This window comes from Schistocerca nitens, chromosome 6 (genome assembly GCF_023898315.1).
Source record: "Schistocerca nitens isolate TAMUIC-IGC-003100 chromosome 6, iqSchNite1.1, whole genome shotgun sequence".
Classification (NCBI taxonomy): domain Eukaryota; kingdom Metazoa; phylum Arthropoda; class Insecta; order Orthoptera; family Acrididae; genus Schistocerca; species Schistocerca nitens.
The window spans coordinates 240,546,396-240,568,227 of NC_064619.1; the positions used below are offsets into that span (position 1 = coordinate 240,546,396).

At 40.3% G+C, this 21,832-nt stretch overlaps 1 protein-coding gene across 2 annotated transcripts in view; it reads right to left on the reverse strand.

The window, feature by feature from the left end:
* The window catches only part of LOC126262872 (DNA (cytosine-5)-methyltransferase 1-like), a 257,340-nt gene that overhangs the window by 42,413 nt on the left and 193,095 nt on the right, over positions 1–21,832 (reverse strand). For both annotated transcript variants that reach the window (XM_049959738.1, XM_049959737.1), the window contains exons 17-22: positions 18,674–18,917; positions 13,975–14,165; positions 12,680–12,812; positions 12,441–12,592; positions 8,182–8,313; positions 7,888–8,090 (exon numbers count right to left, since the gene is read on the reverse strand). In XM_049959738.1, the coding sequence (XP_049815695.1) occupies positions 7,888–8,090; positions 8,182–8,313; positions 12,441–12,592; positions 12,680–12,812; positions 13,975–14,165; positions 18,674–18,917 (1,055 nt within the window). The remainder of the gene's footprint in view (positions 1–7,887; positions 8,091–8,181; positions 8,314–12,440; positions 12,593–12,679; positions 12,813–13,974; positions 14,166–18,673; positions 18,918–21,832) is intronic.

Below are 21,832 nucleotides of genomic sequence, written 5' to 3' on the forward strand. Positions count from 1 at the left end.
CCAAGTTAATTTCGAGTCAAATAATAAACCCAAGAAGCACACAGTATCTTGAAAACGTAAAATATTGTCCTCCATTGTGAGCACTAGTTGGTTCAAGCTCCAATGAGCACAGTTAAAATTAAATTGACACATGTAATCTTCTCTCGTGAGAACCGAAAACCAGTTGTCTGTGCCCAAGTTTCCAGCCTCCTAATGGACAGCTGTAGCTGCCTCGTCGTCATCTTAAGATTAGAGGAAGAGTAGAAGATTGCAAAGTCATCTACAAACGAAGAGCATTTGACAGGGCTCCTGACTGTGGAGGAAATGCCACCGACAGCAATGGCAAATAATGTGACAATGAGGACACTGCCCTGGGGTACACCATTCTCCTGAATATAGCAATCAGACATGGCATCGCCAATGTGATAACGAAAATTCCGGTCCTCGAGAAAGGATTGGATCAGAAGCGGCAAGCGTCCACATAGTCCCCATTCATGAAGTTGGCGAAGGATGTTGTACCTCCAAGTAGTGTCATATGCTTTTTTGAGGTCAAAAAACACACAAACTAAATGGTTTCAGCATAAGAAGGGCTCCTGTATCGCCATCTCCAGTAGAATTAAGTTGTCAAGCGTGGATCAGTAGCGCCTGAAATCACACTGGGAGCAGTTCAGGTGACCTCGGGACTCTAGAAGCCAGACAAGGCGGCAGTTGACCATGCGTTCAAGAGTCTTACCCATACAACTGGTAAGGGCGACACTCCGATAACTGTTAGGGGTGCCATGGTCCTTGCCTGGTTTCCAGAATGGAATTAATATTGCCTCCTTCCAAGTCATGGGGTACTGTCCATCAAAACCAGATCTGATTGAAGCAAGAGAGGAGATGACCTTTCGCTTCAGAGCACAGATGACGAAGCATGGCATAATGGATCTCATCAGGTCCTGGAGCAGTGTCTCTGGCTGCAGATAAAGCTGATTCCAGTTCCCAGATGGAGAATGGAAGGTTTTGGACTTCCTCATTATGCGAGAAGAAATTGAGCTTCCTCATCTATGCAGTCTGACAGAATACCTGAACAGCAGGAGCTTGTCTGGATGACTTAGTAATAGTAAAGAAGTGTTCAGCTAAAACGTGAGCCACGTCTTCTCGCGTGTCCACCAAGACCCCATTATTTGACAAGGCCGTAAGGGGGTGTGGACTACCCTTGCCTGAAATCAGTCTTATTGATTCCAAAACGTGCGCAGCGGAAGTGGACCTATTAATGGAAGTGGTGAATTCCCTCCAGGATGCCCTCTTCTGTTCTTTGATCACTCGCCTTGCATGTGCCCTCGCAGACCTGAAGGCATGAAGATTGTCTGTAGTTGGACACGGTTTGAAGGTCCGCAGAGCTGTCCGTCTGGCGCTGATTGCCAATCGACAAGGTACATGCAGTTGTCTGAGGTGATTACTAGACCTGGGGATGGACTCTGCGGCAGCCCTTTGGATCTCTTGAGTGATATGAGCCACCACCTCCCGTGCACAATCCTTTCATTCAAAAATAGCCTGTCAACTGTACTGCAACCAATTTGCCCTCTGTATCACCAACCCGCGTTGTCTCCTGCTGGTCACTGTCCTAGGCGGCAGACGAATCCACACTGGAAAGTGGTCACTAGAATGTAAATCTGGAGCCATTTCCCACTGAACTGAGTCTGCAATAGCTGGGGAACAAAAACAAAGATCAATAGCTGAAAAAGACCTGTAGTTGCGGAAAAGTGAGTCATCTGACTCACGTTCAGAAAGCAGATATTCTCAGAATGGACGAGTCACTCAATCATCCGACCCCTGGAACAAGTGGTAGCCAATCCCCACAGCACATTGTGGGCATTGAAGTGCCACCACAAGGAGGAATGGGTGCGGGAGTGCCCGGAAGGATTCTGCTTGTGTGCCTGCATCCAAAGTATCATTAGGGGAAAGGTACAAAGAACACACTGTGATATTAAAGGGTGCTAGAACTTTCGCAAAAATTGGTTGCATGGTCATGGTAAGAGGGACAGGAGAGGAGTCCTCTGTCATCAAGGGAAATAGCCACTCCACTTTTAGCCCTATCCCCAGTAGTATCGTCCTTCCTGTATGCACGGTAGCCCCATAATGCAGGTATGTGTTTCTTGTAAGCGGATACAGAAAGGTTTCTCCCACACCAGTAGCTGCAGTTCTTTCAAATGGGAGTGATAGCCATTCAAATTCCACTGAAGTCCCTGTGGAAGCTATTAGTTAGCGATGATTCTTTTCTTTCTCCCTCGGAGGCGGTGATTTACAGGGGACGTCAGGGGGAATGGTAGCCAGTTCCTCGCTCTCCAGTTCCTCCGATTGGAAGTCCATATCCTAAAAAGCATGGTCCCCGTCAGAAAGAGAGAGAGAGAGCTCGGCATTCCAAAGGTTTAACTACCACCTTCTTGGACTTCGAACTACTTTTTGGAGGGCGGTTTTCTTTACTGACATGAGGAAGTGGTTGCCTGGGTTGTGGGGATGGCTTAGTTGGCTTCTGATGTTGGGTAGTGGTATGTGGCTTATGTGGTAAGGCTATTGTTGACGGCTTCTGAATGACAGCAATTGCAAGTGGAGAGTTTGCCCCACAGGTACATCGACAAGTGCACGTGCTCGTACTTGAATCTGTGGTCTGAGTTTGCCTGGAGGCATCACACTTCGATTAGTGTCTTAAAGGCTGATGCAAAAACCAGGTGTAGCATAGCTTTGAAAGCTTTTTTAGCTTCAACATAGGGTATGCGTCTCTTACTTTCAACTCCTAAATTTTCCTTTCCTCGTTGTTAATTCCACACTTTCTGCTCCACACTGGGTGATCCCCAGAGCAGTGTACACATTTTGGAGAAGTGTACACAAACTGCCAGACTCTTGACAATTGCCACACATAGCCTTCTCATTACATCCCCTAGTGGTATGGCCAAATCTTTGACATTTGTAGGATCGCATTGGGTTAGGAACAAATGGGCGAGCCCTACGGATATGGCCTGCAAGGATGTGTTCAGGTAATTCTGGAGAACTAAACATTAGAAAAAATGTCGCCGATTTTTACAATTTGCCATTGGTTGTCCTATATAATTCTGCACTTCCATGATGCCCACACTTTTCCATTCTTCACTTAACTCCGCAGGTTCCACCTCCATTATATCGAAGCAGCTAACCATGTACAATGTAAACTTTCACGGCCGGTATTGTCTTCACTTAAAACTTCCGGGCTGATAGGCCGTGGTCGAAGTATAAAACTGTCTCCTGACGTTTCGTCTCTGACTGCGGGAAACATCCTCGGAGGTAAAGCGGCAAACTGACAGTTTTATACTTCGACCACGGCCTATCAGCCCAGAAGTTTTAAGTGAAGCTAACCATGTACTTACTAAAGTTAAGGGAGTTATGCAACTCAGTCTCGACTGGGTAGCCTTACATCACAGAAGCTCAGATATTTGGTTGGAATTAGCAGTTTCAACTAAAAGTGTTACATTACGAAGTCTGACACTTTTCAGAGACCCAGCAATATCTTCCAATGCCTTGTGAATACAGAAAGGGGATATCTTCTCAAAGGCTCCCCCTGTTCGCTTGATTATAATAGAAGTGTTATGGCACACTAATGTCCTGTTACTATGATTCTGAGACTTCTTTTCGGGAGGACTGACCAACCAGACTCTCTTTAAGGAGTGGGTCTAGGTACTGCCTGACGTTACACCCGTCCTGTCAGGAGTAGTAGTTTGATAAGACAATTCCACAGGGATCCCAAGAGATGCTAGGGAAACAACTGTCGACTCAGGCAGAGGCCCGCATGCCTGAGCAAGGCTTATACAACTGGGAGGCAGCAGGTGACCCAGAGATTGCCCACGAAAGACTGTTTTACCTCAACAGCCATTCACCTCAGCAGCACTCCTCTGTGACCGGATGGTGGGACTTTGGCAGGTGGTGAAAGACTGGAAAGATTAGGCACGGGAGATTTGTTTTTGTACAAGGTTGGGAGGATAATTACTGTCTGAAGGATTCAATGAGGCCCTCTGACACGACACAAGCTTGGTAACATCGAACAGTGTTTTGCGAACTCTTTTAAAGATACCTGGCATTGCGCTTATGTGATAGGTGGCATGCTGAATGTGTTCTATTAATTCCTCTTTGTTTCTAGGTGGTTCGGGTCTGGGTGGGTAAACTATAACCTTGAAGAATTCCAACAGGAGAAAGACTGGTGGTGTGAGGTCTGGTGATCGTGGGGACCATATCCTAAAAGCGCCTCTGCCAATTATCCAGCCGTCAAAGAGGAGTTCATTTAAATGTCCATGCACAGTACGAGTGTTATATGTGGGCGCCTCATCATGCTGCAACCACATGCGTAGCTGTATGTCCAGGGGAACATCTTCCAGAGGCCGGGTACAGTTTCTTGCAAAAAGTGAAGGTAATTTGCATCCCGAAAGTCAAGGAGGTAAAAGGACCAGCCGAATCAGATGGTCACCCACAATGCTTCCCTGAATGTAGAGCAAAAATCGTTTTTGGTGCCCGTGTACATACGTGACATGAGGATTTCCTCTTGCCCAGTAATGAATGTTTTGAGTGTTGTAAAGACCATCCTGATGGAAGGTGCACTCATCGGTAAACAACAAAATGGTGCGGAGTTTGGATCTGGTGCAACATGTCGCCGAAACCACCAGCAAAACCCTAGCCTGTGTTTATCTGGAGTACTTGGCATAGTCGCTTCATTGAAGTGCTCGAGAACAGTCTCTTCAAATGCAGCATCCTGTCATGACCAAAGTCTTCCAGTATCACCATGATATCCCACTACCGAGCATGTTTCGCCAAGTCGCCTGTGAATTGCTGTAAACGTTTGCGTCTTGCTGGGAACCATTCGTCATACAACCTTCGAGCTTCATGTGCATTACTCTCTACCAGTCTGTAAACAAAACCATATCTTGTTGTTCTCTGACGTGAGGGGAGACAAACAGCAAGACCTAGTTGACACGTGTGCGTATCACATTGGGGGCAGTGACAGGGCAAGGGACGTTTGTATGTGTGAACCTACAACAATAGCGCTGCCCGTCAACTAACGAATGGCAACACAGCAATCCCATGGTCAATCGGAGCGCAAGTCATCTAGTTTCCGTAGTTTAAAAATGGTGTTGTCGACTTACACAACATTAGTAATTTTGGTTCTTACTAGCATCAGCTGTCCAGGGTTAAAATTTTGTGACACACTTTTTCTCCACGCTGTATAATGCCACGACAACAGCAGTTTTGATGGTCAGTTGCTCCTGTTGAAGACCATGGAGACAACTGTGAAGGCTCAAAGTTTCACCCTGAATCGAATAATATTCCTGATTGCAGTATGAGGCTTAAACTACAGTGAATAAACTTTACAATTAAATTTAGTGATATGCAATGTAACTGCGACACTAGGGAGTTACGGCCATTACAGCTTGACATAGATAATAGACCTTACAATGCTTAGTTATTTTGAGGAAATTAACATCCACAATAAGAACGAAACATCAAGATCATGTACAACAAAACCTGAAATTGAAGAATTCCATCTCAGTAGTAAGAGGTGGCAATTTTGTAATACACAACAAGACTCCAGCATTATCCATAAGCAATTTATTTGCACTATGGAAACTTAAGTTAAAATAGACATGAGATTTGAACTCCCTCATGCTTAATTCAAGTCCAAAGCCATAACTACTGAGCCAACTCATAGTAGATGGTGTTCCTTCCAGCGAATGTTACGCTAATTATAATAACTGAAAAGACAAATGCATCAAAGAGATCACTGATGAACAGCCTTCTTTTGCTCATAATGATCTGTGTCAACAACTTTACATCTAAATATGGTGAAACCCTGCTTTTACACTTTTCAAGGGGCTTCAAAACAATGGTGTAAACTGTGGGAAAATTTAAAATGTGTTAAACAACATTTTAAGCTGGAAAAGTTACAAATAGGATACCCCCTCGCATTTTCGCACTTTATGTATGATAAATGTATAAAATAGGCATAAAAAGACTTGTTAGGGACTTGTCTATTATCTAATAGAAACCATGGACGTAACAAACTAGTAACCATCTGGGAAGTAGGAACGTTTGACTCAATTTCAGATATCATATTCGGTGTATTTTTTAGAAGGCCTGCAACTGTCATCCATTACTTGAATAACGAAATACTGCTCCAGTTACATGTTTTTTCATGCTTAGCATGACTTATTTCAAAGACTTTTTCTTGCTGTCAACCGCAAATTTTTACGTAACTATTTTGTGCGGGGTTTGAATATGTGTTGGTCTGCGTTTCTTGCAATGTTGACGTCTTTTTGAGGTTATCAGGTACTGTGCCTCCTGAGTGATGTAGAAAGCCACACACATGCAAACAATCACTCACATTGCTGGTTTGTGTAACATAACAAATAATAGATACGGAAATACTGCACTTGACAACGAGAATAAATTCTCGAAACACTTTTTGCTCAGCATGAAAAAATAAGTAATTGGCACTGTGTTTAAATCAATAACATTTCAGCAATGCAAAATCAGTGGAAGGTGTCCACTAACATTACAAGTAGCCAAATGACAAAACACGACAGGAGTGTCACAACAATCACAAAAATCATGAACCTGAACATGTGCAATAGAAACAGTTTGGAAATGGTTGTGATTGGTCACGATATCTTTATTTGCACAAATCTAGTTACTCCCATCAGCCACCACCCCGAGTAGAGCTTGGCAATGCCAGGAGATACAGCACAGATTGTTCAAGCTTTTACTTGTTTACTGGTTCAAATCTGCCGAGTAGAGAACCCTGGTGTTGACAAACTTAACCACGTAATGTTTGCAAACCCTACTTAATAGCCAATATGATACCAGTATCATTTTATGTCAGTTTCATTAAGTGTAGCTTGCAGGAAAATAATAAATATGTTTACACAGAATCGGGTGTGAATTAACATTGAGGACATACGAAATATGACAGAAGTGTGTGTGTGTGTGGGTGGGAGGGGCAGGGGGGGGGGGTCTTAAACAGTGGGAAAACATTAATTCCAGGAATGTAAAACTGGGGTTATACTGTACAAGAGAGTGGAAGAACCTACGTCAAGATTGATACTGCTGACAAAAATCCACATTTATGGAGCTGTCCGATGATGGGGGGAAGTTTTAAAGCATTTCCTCATCAGTTTGTCAAAATGATGCTCAATAGCTACTGACCCTTTCTTGAACTGAGAATGGGACTCAAATGTGGCTCTCTCCACAAGTTTGCAAGAAAATCAACAAGCAGAACCACTTCCAAAAATTATTGGTGTTAGTGGTGAGCAGTAGTGCAACAATATACTTGGTAACTTTTCATATTTGAGGGGCTGTGCACCAGTTTTATTACATATTAATTACAAGAAAAGAGGGTTAACACCATAAATACCCCCATTATCAATGTTTCACCACAATACATATAATTCTACATTAACAGACAAGTAACTGATCATTCCTCTGCTCAAGAATCCCACACATGCCCAGAGGATGTGTGTAGCCTACATAATGCTAATGCTGCGCGCGCGCGCGCCCACACACACACACACACACACACACACACACACACACACACACAGTGTTGTGTAAGTAACAATACTTAAGCTACAAATTACTTTTACTACAAATGTAATATGAATGTCCTTTTTCCTCTCTCTAACAAGCTGTTTATCTAGCTATTCTGTTAATTCTATCTAGCTATTCTGTTAATTCTATCTTCAACAAATGGATAATAAGCTAATGTATAAAGTAAGTTTCCATGAAAGTTTATAAATTACAATAAATGAACTCTATAAAGATATCACCTACCTCCTGCCAAAATGAGAGAGAGAGAGAGAGAGAGAGAGAGAGAGAGAGAGAGAGAGAGAGAGAGAGAGAGACAGTAGTTACCTTCGTCTTGTCTGTGGTACTCCGTAATTGCCTGCCTGGAGTATTCCAAAAGTGCACTGATAACCCATTTTCTGTAGACATCTAAGTGTTAGTTTCAAAACCATGCTTCGCTTAAATGAGACAAAATTTCGAACATTTTCAAGAATGAAGTATCTAGGGCGGTAATAGTCGCAGTACGATAAATATGAAACAATTAGTGAATTCTGAAAAAAGAAGAATTTTCTTCATTAGTAAATTTTTTATTTATAGAATCAAACAATTAAAAGGTAATTTTGAATACTAATTTTCATATACCTTAAACAGTGAGTACTGCCGTGAATTGAACCTATTCATTCCACTAAAACCCTGGCATGGCGGTCCCCCACAGAGCAAATCAACTTCCCCCTTTTGTGGCAGACGTTGGTTTTTGTCATTTGTGTGTTGACCCTGCAAAATTCAATATTACACTGAACTGACATTATACTAAAAACATACTGAAGCAAGAATTTAGTTTCATACTCTTATTTGTTGATGGGTATAATATGTTTCAAGTTACCTATGCAGGTTTCAAGTTACCTATGCAGGGTGTATACGCGGACAAGGAAAAACCTTTGAATGGTTAAGGTTTTATACACGGGCGTAGAATTTCCCGGCACTTTAGAAAACTAAACTCAGGGAAAAAAGACACGTTTTCGAAATTTCTTTGATGTGCAGCAACATGTATGCTGCATATTTTCGTATTACGAGAGTGTACATTGGGATTCCACCACACACAGCATGTTACTTTCTGAATCACTGAAATCGAGATTGCGATGCACTTCTGTAAGCCAGTCATGGCTCATGTCACATGATCTCGCCAGCCGATAACAGCGGATATTCACAGCATAGGACACGTGATGTAGTCAGCAAACAGCAACATCACTGTTAAGTAGCACGAACACACAAACAGGGAAGTTAACAGTTTAAATTAATATACACTGTGTGATACAAGAAAAGCAAAGCTTTCACATATAAAATTGGTCTCAAGCTGTAAGAGAAGCTAAGCTTTCGCATATAATGTTGATCTTTCTTGTGTGTGTTACACTTTAAGATAGATCACACACATGTGCCAGTAACATTTTTAATAATGAGATAAATGTCTGCTCTTTAGGGTTCAAAATTCTTCCAAGTGGCTCGTTATCAAAGACTTGATTTTTAAATGAGTCAAATGCTCTTTGATTTAAGAAATTCATGGCACATTCTCGCACATAGTTCAACTTATGTAAAAGAATATTTACTTTGAAACTAATGCTTTTCAAACCACCGTTCGCAATATTTTCCTGCGACCTGTTAGAAATAGGTTCGTTTTAGCAGTTGCCAGGGAGCGCAGGTAACAGGCGACACCGTGTTTGCGCATCTACCATGACGTAGCAAGCCCGTATGTACGTACATGTAAAACATTAAAAGATCATACATTATGCCATAAAAGAAACAAGACATTGGAGGATTCTGCAACAGCATTGGAATTTCGTGAACCACACTAAAATGTGCACATGTAAAGTGTATACTTAAAGTGCACATTCGTATGTCCAGATTCCCAATGAAGTAGACCTCGACCTGATATTAAGCTTTTCAGTGTGGTTTTCGGTACGTAAATTTTCTTGGAGTACGAGCCAGTACTGTATTATATAATGTTTGGTTCTTTATTCTGGCATAATGCTATACGTGCTAGAAGAAGAAAACACGCACCTGAAATGCAGGAAACAGTTGAAACTAGCCAGTACTGTGGAATTAAACATTTCGTTTCAAATACATTGACTGCCTCTGCGGAAAAGGTTAATGAAAGTCAAATTTCTTTAGCAAACAAACAAAAATAACTTCACTGTTCTGCAAGGCGATTAATGCTTGACTGTCAGAAAGGGGGAAATAAAATAAAATCTGAAACTAATAACATATTTTGGCCTTCCGTAATTATGTGACTGTATTTTAATTCACTTTATAGCTCCTGGCCACAGATATCCGTTTTGTTTTCATTGACGTGAGAGCAAACGAAGGGGAAACAGCAAAATCACGAAATGTAAACACGGGTCAGGAGGAGACTACCCACTCTGCGCATCATCCCCAGACCTACTGTGTTTGCGAAGCGAGTCAATACTAAACAAAATCTAATTTTCAAAAACATGTTCCATCTTCTAGCACACATCTTTCTGAAAAAGTCTGAAACATAACACATATGTGTTCGAGGAAATGTAAGACATGTTATTTGATGTTAAGTGTACCAAAGCGCAGTGCTACGCCTCTTCATACAGCATTCTTCCATAGCACATTTTGTACTGGATGCCATCAAACCTACACAGGGCAGTGGAAATTGAAATGTCCTGTGGTGCCTCTCCTGTTCCCAGTCGGCCCATTTGACAGCCTGCCCCTCTAAAGAAAAAAGTCTCACAATTAATAGCCAGGATTATTTGTAATCGCGAGAACAAGAACTCTGCAGAAAATTTGCACTCTTTATTGTCTATTAGATAATAACTTGCTGTGTGACATAAATTAAATATAGGATGCATAAAAGAAATAAAGACAGGAGACAAGCATGAAGTACACATTTCTCCAGTCCTTAACTCCTAGCATTTTTTCCTCTCTAATCTTGCTACAGCTTTACATGGCGTGCTTTCCCTTCTGCGAAAGAATCTGTTAGCTCATCATCAAAGTTCGTCAAATGTTTTGCTACATGAAAAATCGAAATGTCGTTATCTAATACTGAAAAAGCTGTTAATACAAATAATACCCAAGACCGGTGTGGTTTCTTGATCTGATTACGTCTATTTTGTCACTGTTTGCTAGGTAAAACAAAATAGGCTTTTCTAATATTGCAGCAATTTTGTAACACACGCCAAATAAACGAGACTGTTTAGGCACAAATGGTCATTTTTATAACACAACTGAATATAACTCACTAAGTACCAATATCAAATGCCTATAAGGTCTACGACAAGCAAAAAGCTTTATGTTGGAAAATAGTTTCACATTTCATTCATAGGCACCAGTTTCTCAAGCACGAGATCGAAAAGTAGTATTAAAAAATTTTTATATAAATTTGGAATCGTCTTATTCTTTTATAATTTGTGTGATGTCCCCGTTTCTTCTCCTTCCTCGTTCTAACAAACAATCTTGTCATCAAGAATTCTGTAGCTATTCCTGCCATCGTTAAAATTTGTTCATCGGTTAACTTCACAGACCCTGCCAGAATCACAGGTTTACTTATCCCACGAATATTGTCTGGTTAGGGGTTGTTACAGATTCGTACAACACACTTTCCGCGTTACTTCCAGAATACAACTTAAGCGGGCTGCTAGCCGGGGACTGTACAACTGGTACTTACTAGTGTAGCGATCTTGCCAAAAATTGTCAAAATTTCATTTTCTTGGATACACTGAGAAGATAATACGTAATCTTTCTCGCCTGTTATTCCTGTTAGTCATTTATTTCCTTTCTGGTAGTCTAAATCTATGGATTTTGCTAGTAATTATAACAACGCTGAACATTTGCAAACCCAATCAACCACACAGAGAGCGATTGGCGTTCATCCCTTCGGCTTTATTCCGCTCAGCTCGCATAGCCCCATCCTCTTTTGTCTGCAGGAAAGTTTATTTCTAGGTACGACGAGAATTCCCCTGACAGACATCACATACACTAAGCAAGCTTTCAAAAATCAACTTAAAATGTGTTCAAAAATGTTCAAAAAGCAACAGAGATGCGTTTCAAAATCATACGAATAATCGATAGACCAACGTGCGCTAGATGCTAGGCGCTTTGTGAAACAAGTTTTTTTTCCCCCCTCCAGAATATGAATTTGGCGCCCCTTTTTCCCGGTAACATTTAGCTGCTTGCTGCGACTGCTTGCACAGACAACAGCCACATTCCTGTTGCCAGAAGTGGAAGAATCTACAACTCAAACGCGACTCAACTGCACAGGCGCACGAGCCCACTCATAACTCTAAAACAAATCTAATGTAAACAGTTGTGACTTCACGCTCATCAGAGGCAATTTGTTGTTATGAAGCACTGCGTAGACTTCCTAAAACCTGGGACACATTTTGCTGTTGTCAGACGGTTGCACGAGCACTGCGTGTCGTCGTCATATATGGCACATTTCCTTTTGCAATTTAAGTTATTTTCGTTTTTTTCTCTAGTTAATGTTTTATTGTTGAAGTATTATTCTGCAGTACGGGGTTACAGTAACATGCTTTGGTAGAGTATCGGTTCTTACCAGTCAAAATTACAAAAATTTAACTGGAAACTAAAACAATGAAAAATTCCCGGGTTTTTCCTGATTTTCTCACAGATGAAAAAATTCACGGGTTTTTCCAGGATCTCCTGGTTGTCCCAGGTCGTATACACCCTGCTATGGTTAATAGCAATAGAACTATGCCTGATGCAAAAAAAGAAAACGTAAACACAATTTTAGCAATAAATAAAAATGAACAAAAAAATTAAAAGTAGTGTACAGCATTTCAGTCACTGCTGCACTGTCACAAAAAGTAAATCTATTTATCTATTAATACGTCAAACTTCTTATTGTAAACTTTGCTACTCACGTTCATAACAAGCTTAAGTAATAAATTACAGTCCTCAGAAAATACTGTGCAATTTGGATTGTTAAGGCGAAAAGCATGAGCTGCAACATCTTCTTTCTCTATGGCCCAACAACATTCAACGACACCTGACTGATGCAGGCCTTCTGAAAGACCTGCAAAGAATTTTGTTCCAATCACATGAGAGAGAGAGAGAGAGAGAGAGAGAGAGAGAGAGAACTAGTCTTAAGACAATAACATACCTCCACATCCAGCGAACACATCTAATGATTTCAACTTAGTTGATATTTTTGGCCAGTCTTTATATTTATTTTCAACTTTTTTTGTTTCATCAGAGGATTTGCCTTTTCCCTTTCCTTTTCCCTTCCCCTTGCCCTAAAAAACGAAAAATAACACAAACTTTAATTTCAATTTTCTGAAGAAAATTTTGTATAAAAACACAATTGCTTTTTAACAAATATTATTTCATTTCATAGCAGAAATACATGTGCCTGCACTAATTAAGTAACCATTAATTACAAATAACTAACAACACTTAGCCAAGCCACCAGTTTTAAAATTTACTGGTCAGTTAAAGAGCAAAGAAGCAGAAATACTGATGTGTTTGTGAGTACTGTTTAAGGAGGAAACGTACAATTGATAATTAAATTCTGAACACTAATGTGCAAATATATCAACTCACTGGAAAACAATTAATTCTATGAGGGTGTGCTGAAAAGTAATGCCTCCAAATGTTTTATGTAAAAATTCTTAATGCATTTTAAATAAAACTAACTTTATTAACATTCTACACATTTATTCTTCATGTCTACAGATTTATTTCTCTACGTAGTCACCGTGGTGACTAACATTCCTCCCAATAAGTGACGAGTTTGTTGATATTGTCACTGTACAATGTTTGTCTTTTGTTGATGGAGCCACAACCTCCACTCTGCTCCCACCACTTCCATCACTATCAAGTGAAGTCCTCGAATGTGTTCTTTAAGTTTTGGAAACAGATGGAAATCAGATGGAGTCAAGTTGGGACTGTATGGAGGATGATCAATGACCGTCAAGCCAAAGTGTTTGATTGCTGCAGGTGTCGCAGCATTCGAGGGTGGCCTGGTAAACTGATACTGAAGGAGAGGGTGCTCCATGCATGAGCAAACTCTTCAAATTCTAAACTCAATTACAGCTCGCAGTTTCTCATGCACTGAAATAGTTACACTGCCATGTTACATGCCACAATTCAGAGCCATTTAGCAGCAGAGGGCTGCATATGTAGACAAGAAGGATAAGGACGTAGGACGTTAATAATGTTTGTTTCATTTAAAAGGCTTTAAGAGTTTTCAAATAAAAAAATTCAGAGGCATTACTTTTCAGCAATCTCTTGTATGCCTGTGGCCACACTAAGTGTGGTTTACTTAATACAAATATCTGGATTTATTAACTCTGTTATTCCTACACATTCTCTTTGTAGTAACTACCTGGCTGTGAACTTTGAACAGACTTCCTGTTCTAAATTAAAAAAACATTTTAAAATGAATGGTTGAGTTACCTTTCCCTGGCTACCGATCAATGATGCTTTGTGGCAAGGCTCATCAAATGTGCAATCTGTTGAATTATATGCCTCCGAAAAATAAAATCTATCTGGGCCTTCATCAGTCCACTGTGTTACTGTGACATCCAGATTTTCACTGTACACCACATAGCACTTCCCAACAACATTCTCAAATGACACAACACATTCTGTGGAAGACAAAAAAATTGGAAGCATAAAAAAAATTTTTTTTTTTTTTTGTCCCTGAAACATAATACCAGCTTCACCAAACACCTTATTTTTCTTTTATGTAGCTACTGTCATAATGGCAATACAGATATATAGTTATTGTAATTGCTTATGTTGGAATTACTCTTACATTTTTATTTTAGTTTCAGTTTGATTATTTGTATGCTTTTATACCTACTGTAATATGCAGAACTATGATGGATGTTGAGAGTGTGTGTGTGTGTGTGTGTGTGTGTGTGTTTAAGCAAGATTATTGGTCACACCACTTTGAATGATCCACTGATCCTGTAGTTTTATGTTCTACTGCCAGGTGAACATGTGCATGTGTGAGGTGAAAAATGTGAGGCTATACATATATGCTGTTCTACAAGCAAAACCTAAAAATACAGAAGGGTTGGGGTGTAGGGGCACAGAACTAAAATATAACAACTAACTACTCTGAGATCCATTAAAATGCCCTGCTTAACAATTAATCAAGACAAACATGGGCAACATGCAAAAGCTTAAATCCTACTTCAGAGAAGAATAAGGCATACACATTCAAATAAGCAAGCACACCTCACTCATACATGACCACTATCTCCAGCTGCTCTGGCCAGAATGCAACTGTCACATTGGATGAAAGCAGCAATCCGGAGCGAGGTGAGGGACCAGTGTGTGCATTGGTAGTGAGTGGCGCACAGTAAGGGTGAACGATTTGAATTTGGAAGAGGTTACAGGACAGAGGGAGAATAAACTGTTGGATGGAGGGTGCTGGGACAGTACGTTACCACAGATCGTGGCCAGGATAACTTTGAGAGCAGATAATGTGTTGCAAGGAATAACGCCTCTCTGGGCAGGTCGTCAAGCGCTGACAGCAACACACACAACTTATTCGTCATACGGTTGCAGTGAGCTCAGCCACTACAGTGTATATGGCACAAAACTTCACAACCCCAAAACTCCACAGCCAGACCAGCAGATGGCGTCAACAGCACTCTGACCAGGTCACCACGCAGCATACACGCCGATGGTAAAGGTCATTGTCAAACAGCACCTCTTCATGCATCCACCATGTCATGTGCAAAAATAGGCCAATATGTATCAGTCCCGAGGCAGCTATTTAAGCCACTGCAGAAGCTCCGGAGAGCAGTTGCACCCCAGACAGCACTGTGAAGATCTCCATTAGCCTGCAGCAAAGACTGGGCCCTTGTCTTCTGGACAGCACACTGTCTCCTCAGCAGGACCATAAGTGATCAGTTATATTCTCATTGAGAATTGGTGTAACTGTACTATTGTTTTTCTAGCTGCAAGATAGTGTCAGACTGGAAGTTTCTATCTTGATTAGACTTTGGCATTTCACAACTGTTGGCTCTCAATACTTTTGCAGCGAATTACACCATAAGAGTCACGTGTTTTTCTTCTTGACTGAAGCTTGGATTTGGACTCTGGTTTTAAACCTGAAGTGAGAAACTTACTTTTCCGCTTTAACCTAAAGTTATTGTGACTTCAAGACTCTGCTCATTAAAGAGTGTGTGACTCCAAAAACTTAATTCACTGTTTTTAACATGAAGCTCTTACGATTGTGTTCACTGAAGCGTATGTGAAACTCATGTATACTCTGTGATTCTAGATGTCCAAGTGGCTTTGTTATTTACAAAGCACCATTTAGTTTCACTTGCTGGCGAACAATGCTTTCTTTTGTTTCATTGTGGAGGATATTTTTGTGAAAATTATAATCTATAAACTTTTGTTTGTTCCTCATACCTGAGCTGTTTACTTGTACCCACCAGCAATGGACACATTGTCTATCTTTGTTAACAAAGTTAACATCAGCAATACCATGTTCTAAAATGTAAAATAATGGCTGGTTATCAGTGTGTATCTGTGGACAAGGACAAAAATTCCCAATTTTTCTCAAATTTCATGATTAAAAATACATGTTTTCTTGGGTGAAAAATACACTTTTTCTGTGTTAGGTGACACGTTCCCCCTATTGGCTAAATAGTGATATACTGCTGAAGGTCAAATGAAACAAATAAATAAAAAAACATTCTCTCTGAACCATACAACTTATCAACCCTTTGAATGGTAAAGGCTTCATACACTGGTGTGAAATTTCTGGCAATTTAGAAAAAGAAATGGAATAAAAAAGCAACACTTTTGGAAAGATGTTTGATGAGCAGCAACATGTATGTTGCATATTTTCATATTGCGAAAGTATAAATATGAATTTCAGCAAACACAGCATGTTAATTTCCGAAGCATTGTACGTCTGAAATCTAGACTGCGATGTGCTTTTGTCAGCCAATCACAGCTCACATCACATTATCCTGCTGGCAAATGATAGCAGATATTCAGAGCATGGGACAAGTAATGTAGACAGCCAATAGTTATATCGCTGTTAAGTAGTGCAAACACACAAATAGGAATACTTCATGGTTTAAATTTAAAAAAAAAAACATATAGTATAGTTACAAGAAAAGCTAAGCTTTCACATATAGTATGTCTTTTTTGCGTGTGTTACCCTTTAAGATATATTAAATACAAATGTGCCAGTAAAATTTTAAATAACTATGTAAACATCTGGTCTCCTGTGGCCAAAATTTTTCTATGTGGCTGGTCCTCCAAGTGCTGTGAGCATGTGCAGCAGTGTGGCATGTTGTTTGGAGGGGACATATGGAGCTATTGTACTTAGAATTAGGGCAATTGTTTCATCATATCCTATCCAGATAAGGAATGCAAAATTAGAAAGCAGTCCTTACTCTTACTCTGCAATACTGTTACGTAACGTTTCCAATCAAGTTTACATATAGACAACACGGAAAAAAAAAAACAGTTATCTGTATACACTAGCAGTACGAACAACAAGCCCTTCACAACTTTTTCAAACTGTGTAGAAATTAACAAGGTTACGTGTGAAACCAAGGAACTGTATAATTGGCAGTTTATATTCTGCTCCAGAAGTAAATATCAACCCTCATATAGAGTTGCAATGATAAAACATGGTGTGCTGCCAGTCTATAATTTACTGAAGAATATTGTCCTGTAATTTTAAGATGTAAACAACACAGATTAAGAAATACTATCAAGCCTATAAGAGGTACCAGACAAATGTTGAAACATGTCTTGTGATCAAACAATTGTGTTTCACAGAATGTCAATATGTCAAATTCTGCTAAGCCAATTTTCTTGGCATACCATTACTGTATTATTTTATGCTTCGTTCCTTTTTACGGCAAAATGCCCTATGTGCCGGAAGATGGAAATGTGCACATGAAATTCAGTGAACAGTTGAAACTAACTAAAAGAGTGGAATAAAGCACTTCATTTCAAATAAATTGACTGCCTATGTGGAAAAGATTAATAAAACAAAATTTCTTCAGCAAACCAACAAAAATAACTTCATTGTTCTGCAAAGTGATTAATGCTCGATTGCCAACTGCGCGAAAACATAATAAAATCAGGCAAATGAAACTAATAATATATTTTTTAGACTTCCATAATTACTTGCACGTATTTTAGATAGCTCATAACCACAGAAATCCATTTTGTTTTCATTTGATGTGAGAGCTGTAAATGAAGAGAATAGCAAAATCATGAAACGTAAATGCAAGTCACATGCTCCCCATTACAACTCCAAATGCTCTGCACATTTGTGGATCTGGCAGCTTGGGCATGCCAGAAAAATTGTTCCGGGTAGCATCTGGCTCCTTATACATCTAACAGCCACACTTCAAGTAGCAGGAAGAGGGAGATGATGCTAGTCATACACAATTTAAGCTCTGCGCATGAGCCCGTCAACAATGAACCTAATTTAAACAATTATTACCCCATGTTCATTGAAATCAGTTTGATGTTACGAAGTACTGCATCATCTTCATCCTAAAGCCTTTGGCACATTTTGCTGTTGGTGGACACTTGTGTGTGCTCTGCGTTTTGTTGTTGTAAATGGCATATTTTCTCTGCAACTAAAATTTTATATTCATGTTTCTCTATTGTTCATGTTGTATTGCTGCAGTATTATTCTGCAGTGGTGGGCTAAAGTGAAATTCTTTGTTAGAGTATCAATTCTTACCAGTAAATATTACAAAAATTTAGTTAGAAACTAAAACTATGAAAGCTTCCTGGAATTCTAAAAGTTCCTGGGTTTTTCGCAGGTTTCTCCTGGAGGAAAAAATTCCCGGGTTTTTCCCGAGACCTAATACACCCTGCTTATGGTTTAATTTGTTCATTTTAATTCTAATGTTAAGGTGTCCTCCATGTACATTATGGATAAAATATGTGACTGTCAGAGTTGATATGTTTTTGTATCTATGACAGCATCTCAGCATTTCTCGAAACTGAAAACATTTTACATAATCTGTTCTGTACAGAAAGAGTGCTGTAGAAAGAACATCTAAAAGAGGTACTTATACACAGTTGGTCCCCTCAAATTACACATGTTACACAAATCACATATATTGTATAATTAATATAGAACACTAACCTTCATCACTCCAGTATAGTTTATTAAGATCTGCCTGCTGTGCAGCTTCACGACCTTTCATAGTGTTCTCAGGCCTATAAAATTTATTTACTCTTAATTTAACGTCTCTTGAGATTACATCACTCGAATGAATAAATATTGATGAAATGTAGCCAATGCAGAATGGCTGTGGTGTCTCTTCATTTGATCCTTTAACAAAATCTGAAGTTTTTCGATAGAATTCTGGATAAAGATCTTCATCAACCTGCAGGTAAAAAGGAATATTGTACTATTCGAAACCAGTGTAATCGAACAGTTTCATATTTTGGAAACTGTATCTATTATCTACATAATAGAAGTGACTCAGGATGCTACTTTATGCCTACGCAGAGTTAATTTTTGTGTGGTTGAAAAGCAGTGCAAGTCAGGAATGTGAATTCAGTTGAAGCCAGGGAGAGGGATAGTGAGGAGTGGAGGGTAGGAGGAAGTTTGTAGATGGAAGAAGGGTGGCAGGACAAGTGTAGGGTGGGAAAACACCATGGACAGGGGCAGGAAATGGTGGGTGGAAGGAAGGGGTCACGGACAGGTCTGTGCAAAGGGTGAGTAGAGGATGTGAAGAGGGCAAGGATGGGGTGGGGGCAACAGTCAGGAGGAGAATGTTGGGGGTACGTGAGAGGGTAGAGAATTGAGTTGAGTTAAATTCGAGAATTTTGCATACACATTAGAGGTGCAAAAATTTATGTACCCTTAGTGTCTATAAATTAGCAAGCATATGTACAACTAATTTTATTATAACATTAATAATAATTAAACAGAATGAAATTAGTTCATAAAGCTGCTGTTGATTTGTGTATGATATCCTATACAGGGTATTAACTTATACGTAGGAAAACTCCGAGGAATCACTTCTCTGTAATAACCTGTATGCTTTGTTTTGGTCCTTTTCTTTCAAGTTTACACCTCGGTTCTACAGGCATTTTTCTTTTTAAATGTTTGTTTTTGGAAGTGTTAGGTCTAAGTCTTCATATGTTTATCAGAGTACTGAAGGGTGCATACGCACACAAGCAAAGAATTTCCCAGACTTTTCCCAAATCTCTCAGTAAAGAAAATACACTTTTTTCCCAGGCAAAAATATACTTTTTGCCCAGTGAAAGTACATTTTTTCCACATTATGTGACAATATACTTCCCCAATTAAATAAATAAGATTGAGCCAGCCACTTTGCAACACTTTAAAATCTCCAGCCTAAAAACACAAGGCAAGAGAAACATAGATGGTGAAAAGACAAACACCAAGTCAAACAGACAGCACCAGAGAGGGTGAGGAAGAGCTAAAATGAAATTAGGGTGAACGCCTGGGAGAGAAGGTTGGGTGCCGACCCTTAGATTGAGTAATAAACCCTACTCCCTCTCAAATAAAACTTTAACTTGATCAGCTGTTGAGGCATTGTCTGCCAACACTATAAACAGTGCATCAGGAAGGTTGAAAGTCCACCTCAGTGTGGCTAAATTTAGACAGTCCAATAAGATGTGGACCACTATCAATCGTGAACCAGAGCAACACTGAGGTGGTTCGTCACGATGTAACAGCTGATCATGAATCAACCAAGTATGGCCTATGCAGAGCCGGCCAAGGACAATGGTGTCCTTACGAGAGGCTCGTGAAGAGATGCTCCATACATAACTTATTCAGCACAGTGAAGGAGCACCATTCTGTATTTCAGAGCCCGGAGCACCATTCTGAATTCCAGAGCCAAAAAATCTTGCAGATAACACCAATCAAAGATCAGATTCTTGTATGCTGATCTCCAGACTCTATTTTCGAGTAGCCTCTTTGGCTAGCCTGTTGCCAAGTTCATTTCCTGGGATTCCAACGTGTCCGAGGGTCCGTAAGAAGACCACTGACTGTCTACAGACATAAACAGACTCTTAGATGGCCATTACCAAAGGATGGTTAGGATAGCACTTGTTGAAAACTTTCAAGGCTCTCAAGCAGGCGCTACAAATGATGAAGGACTCCCTGGTGCAGGAACAGATATGCTCAAGAGTGCGAGAGATGGCTACCATCTCTGTAGTGAAAACACTGCAGCCATCTGCCGAGGAGCAGTGTTCAGTTTGTGCTGCACGAGCAAAAGCCAACCCAATGTGACCATCAACCATCGAGCCATCCGTGTAAACTACCTCTCAACCCTAGTACATGTCAAGAATAGAAAGAAACAACCGACAGGAGGATCCTAGGGTCAACTTTGTCTTTGGCGCCTGTGAGAAGTCTAGACGAAGCTGTGGTCGAGGTATACACCATGGAGGTGTACGAGAGTGGAACTGGAGGACAGATGGTAGAGGGAAAGACTCAAGTTCAGTGAGAATGGACCAGACACAGACTGCAATTGTAATCCTAGATCTGGACAGCCCTGCGGGAGACAGATCGCTGTGTTAGTGAAAAGGAGACGGTAATTAGGATGTTTAGGAAAGCTGCAAATGTGATTGGTATAATTTTCAAACAGTTGTTGCTGCATGATCCACAACAGACAAACCACAGCTTCCATGAGTAAGCTGTTCACAGGGTTTGTTCAGAAAGCTACCACAACAATTCTAACTCCATAGTGGTTTGCAGGGTCCAGCGTCTGCAGTGCTGAGGGCAATGCTGAACCATATGTCAGGCTCCCTTGGTCAAGACAGGACTGTCCAATAGCTTTGTACAGCTGCAACAGCATAGGACGATCTGCACCCCAGTTGGTCTGACTCAGGTATCAAAGAATGTTAAGGAGCTGCAAGCACTTTTGCTTAAGCTGACGAAGCTGGGGAAGCCAAGTTAATCAGGCATTGAAAACCAGTCCTAAAAAGCAATAAGATTCCACTACATTAAGGAGAAGTTCATCGAGATAAAGTTGTGGATGCAGGTGAACAGTATGACGGCGACGGAACTACATTACACAGGTTTTGGTGGCTGAAAGCCATGAGTGAGGTTCCATGCCTGCACCTTTTATACGGCTCCCTGCAGTTAATGTTCAGTGACACCAATTGTACAGGGCAAAAGGAAATACAAAAGTAATCAGCATATAAGAAGGGTGATACTGAGGATCCCACAGCTGCTGTGAGACCATTAATGGCTACTAAAAAAAGTGGGATGCTCAGTACGGAGCCCTGCGGGACACCATTCTCTTGGGTACAGGGGGACCTG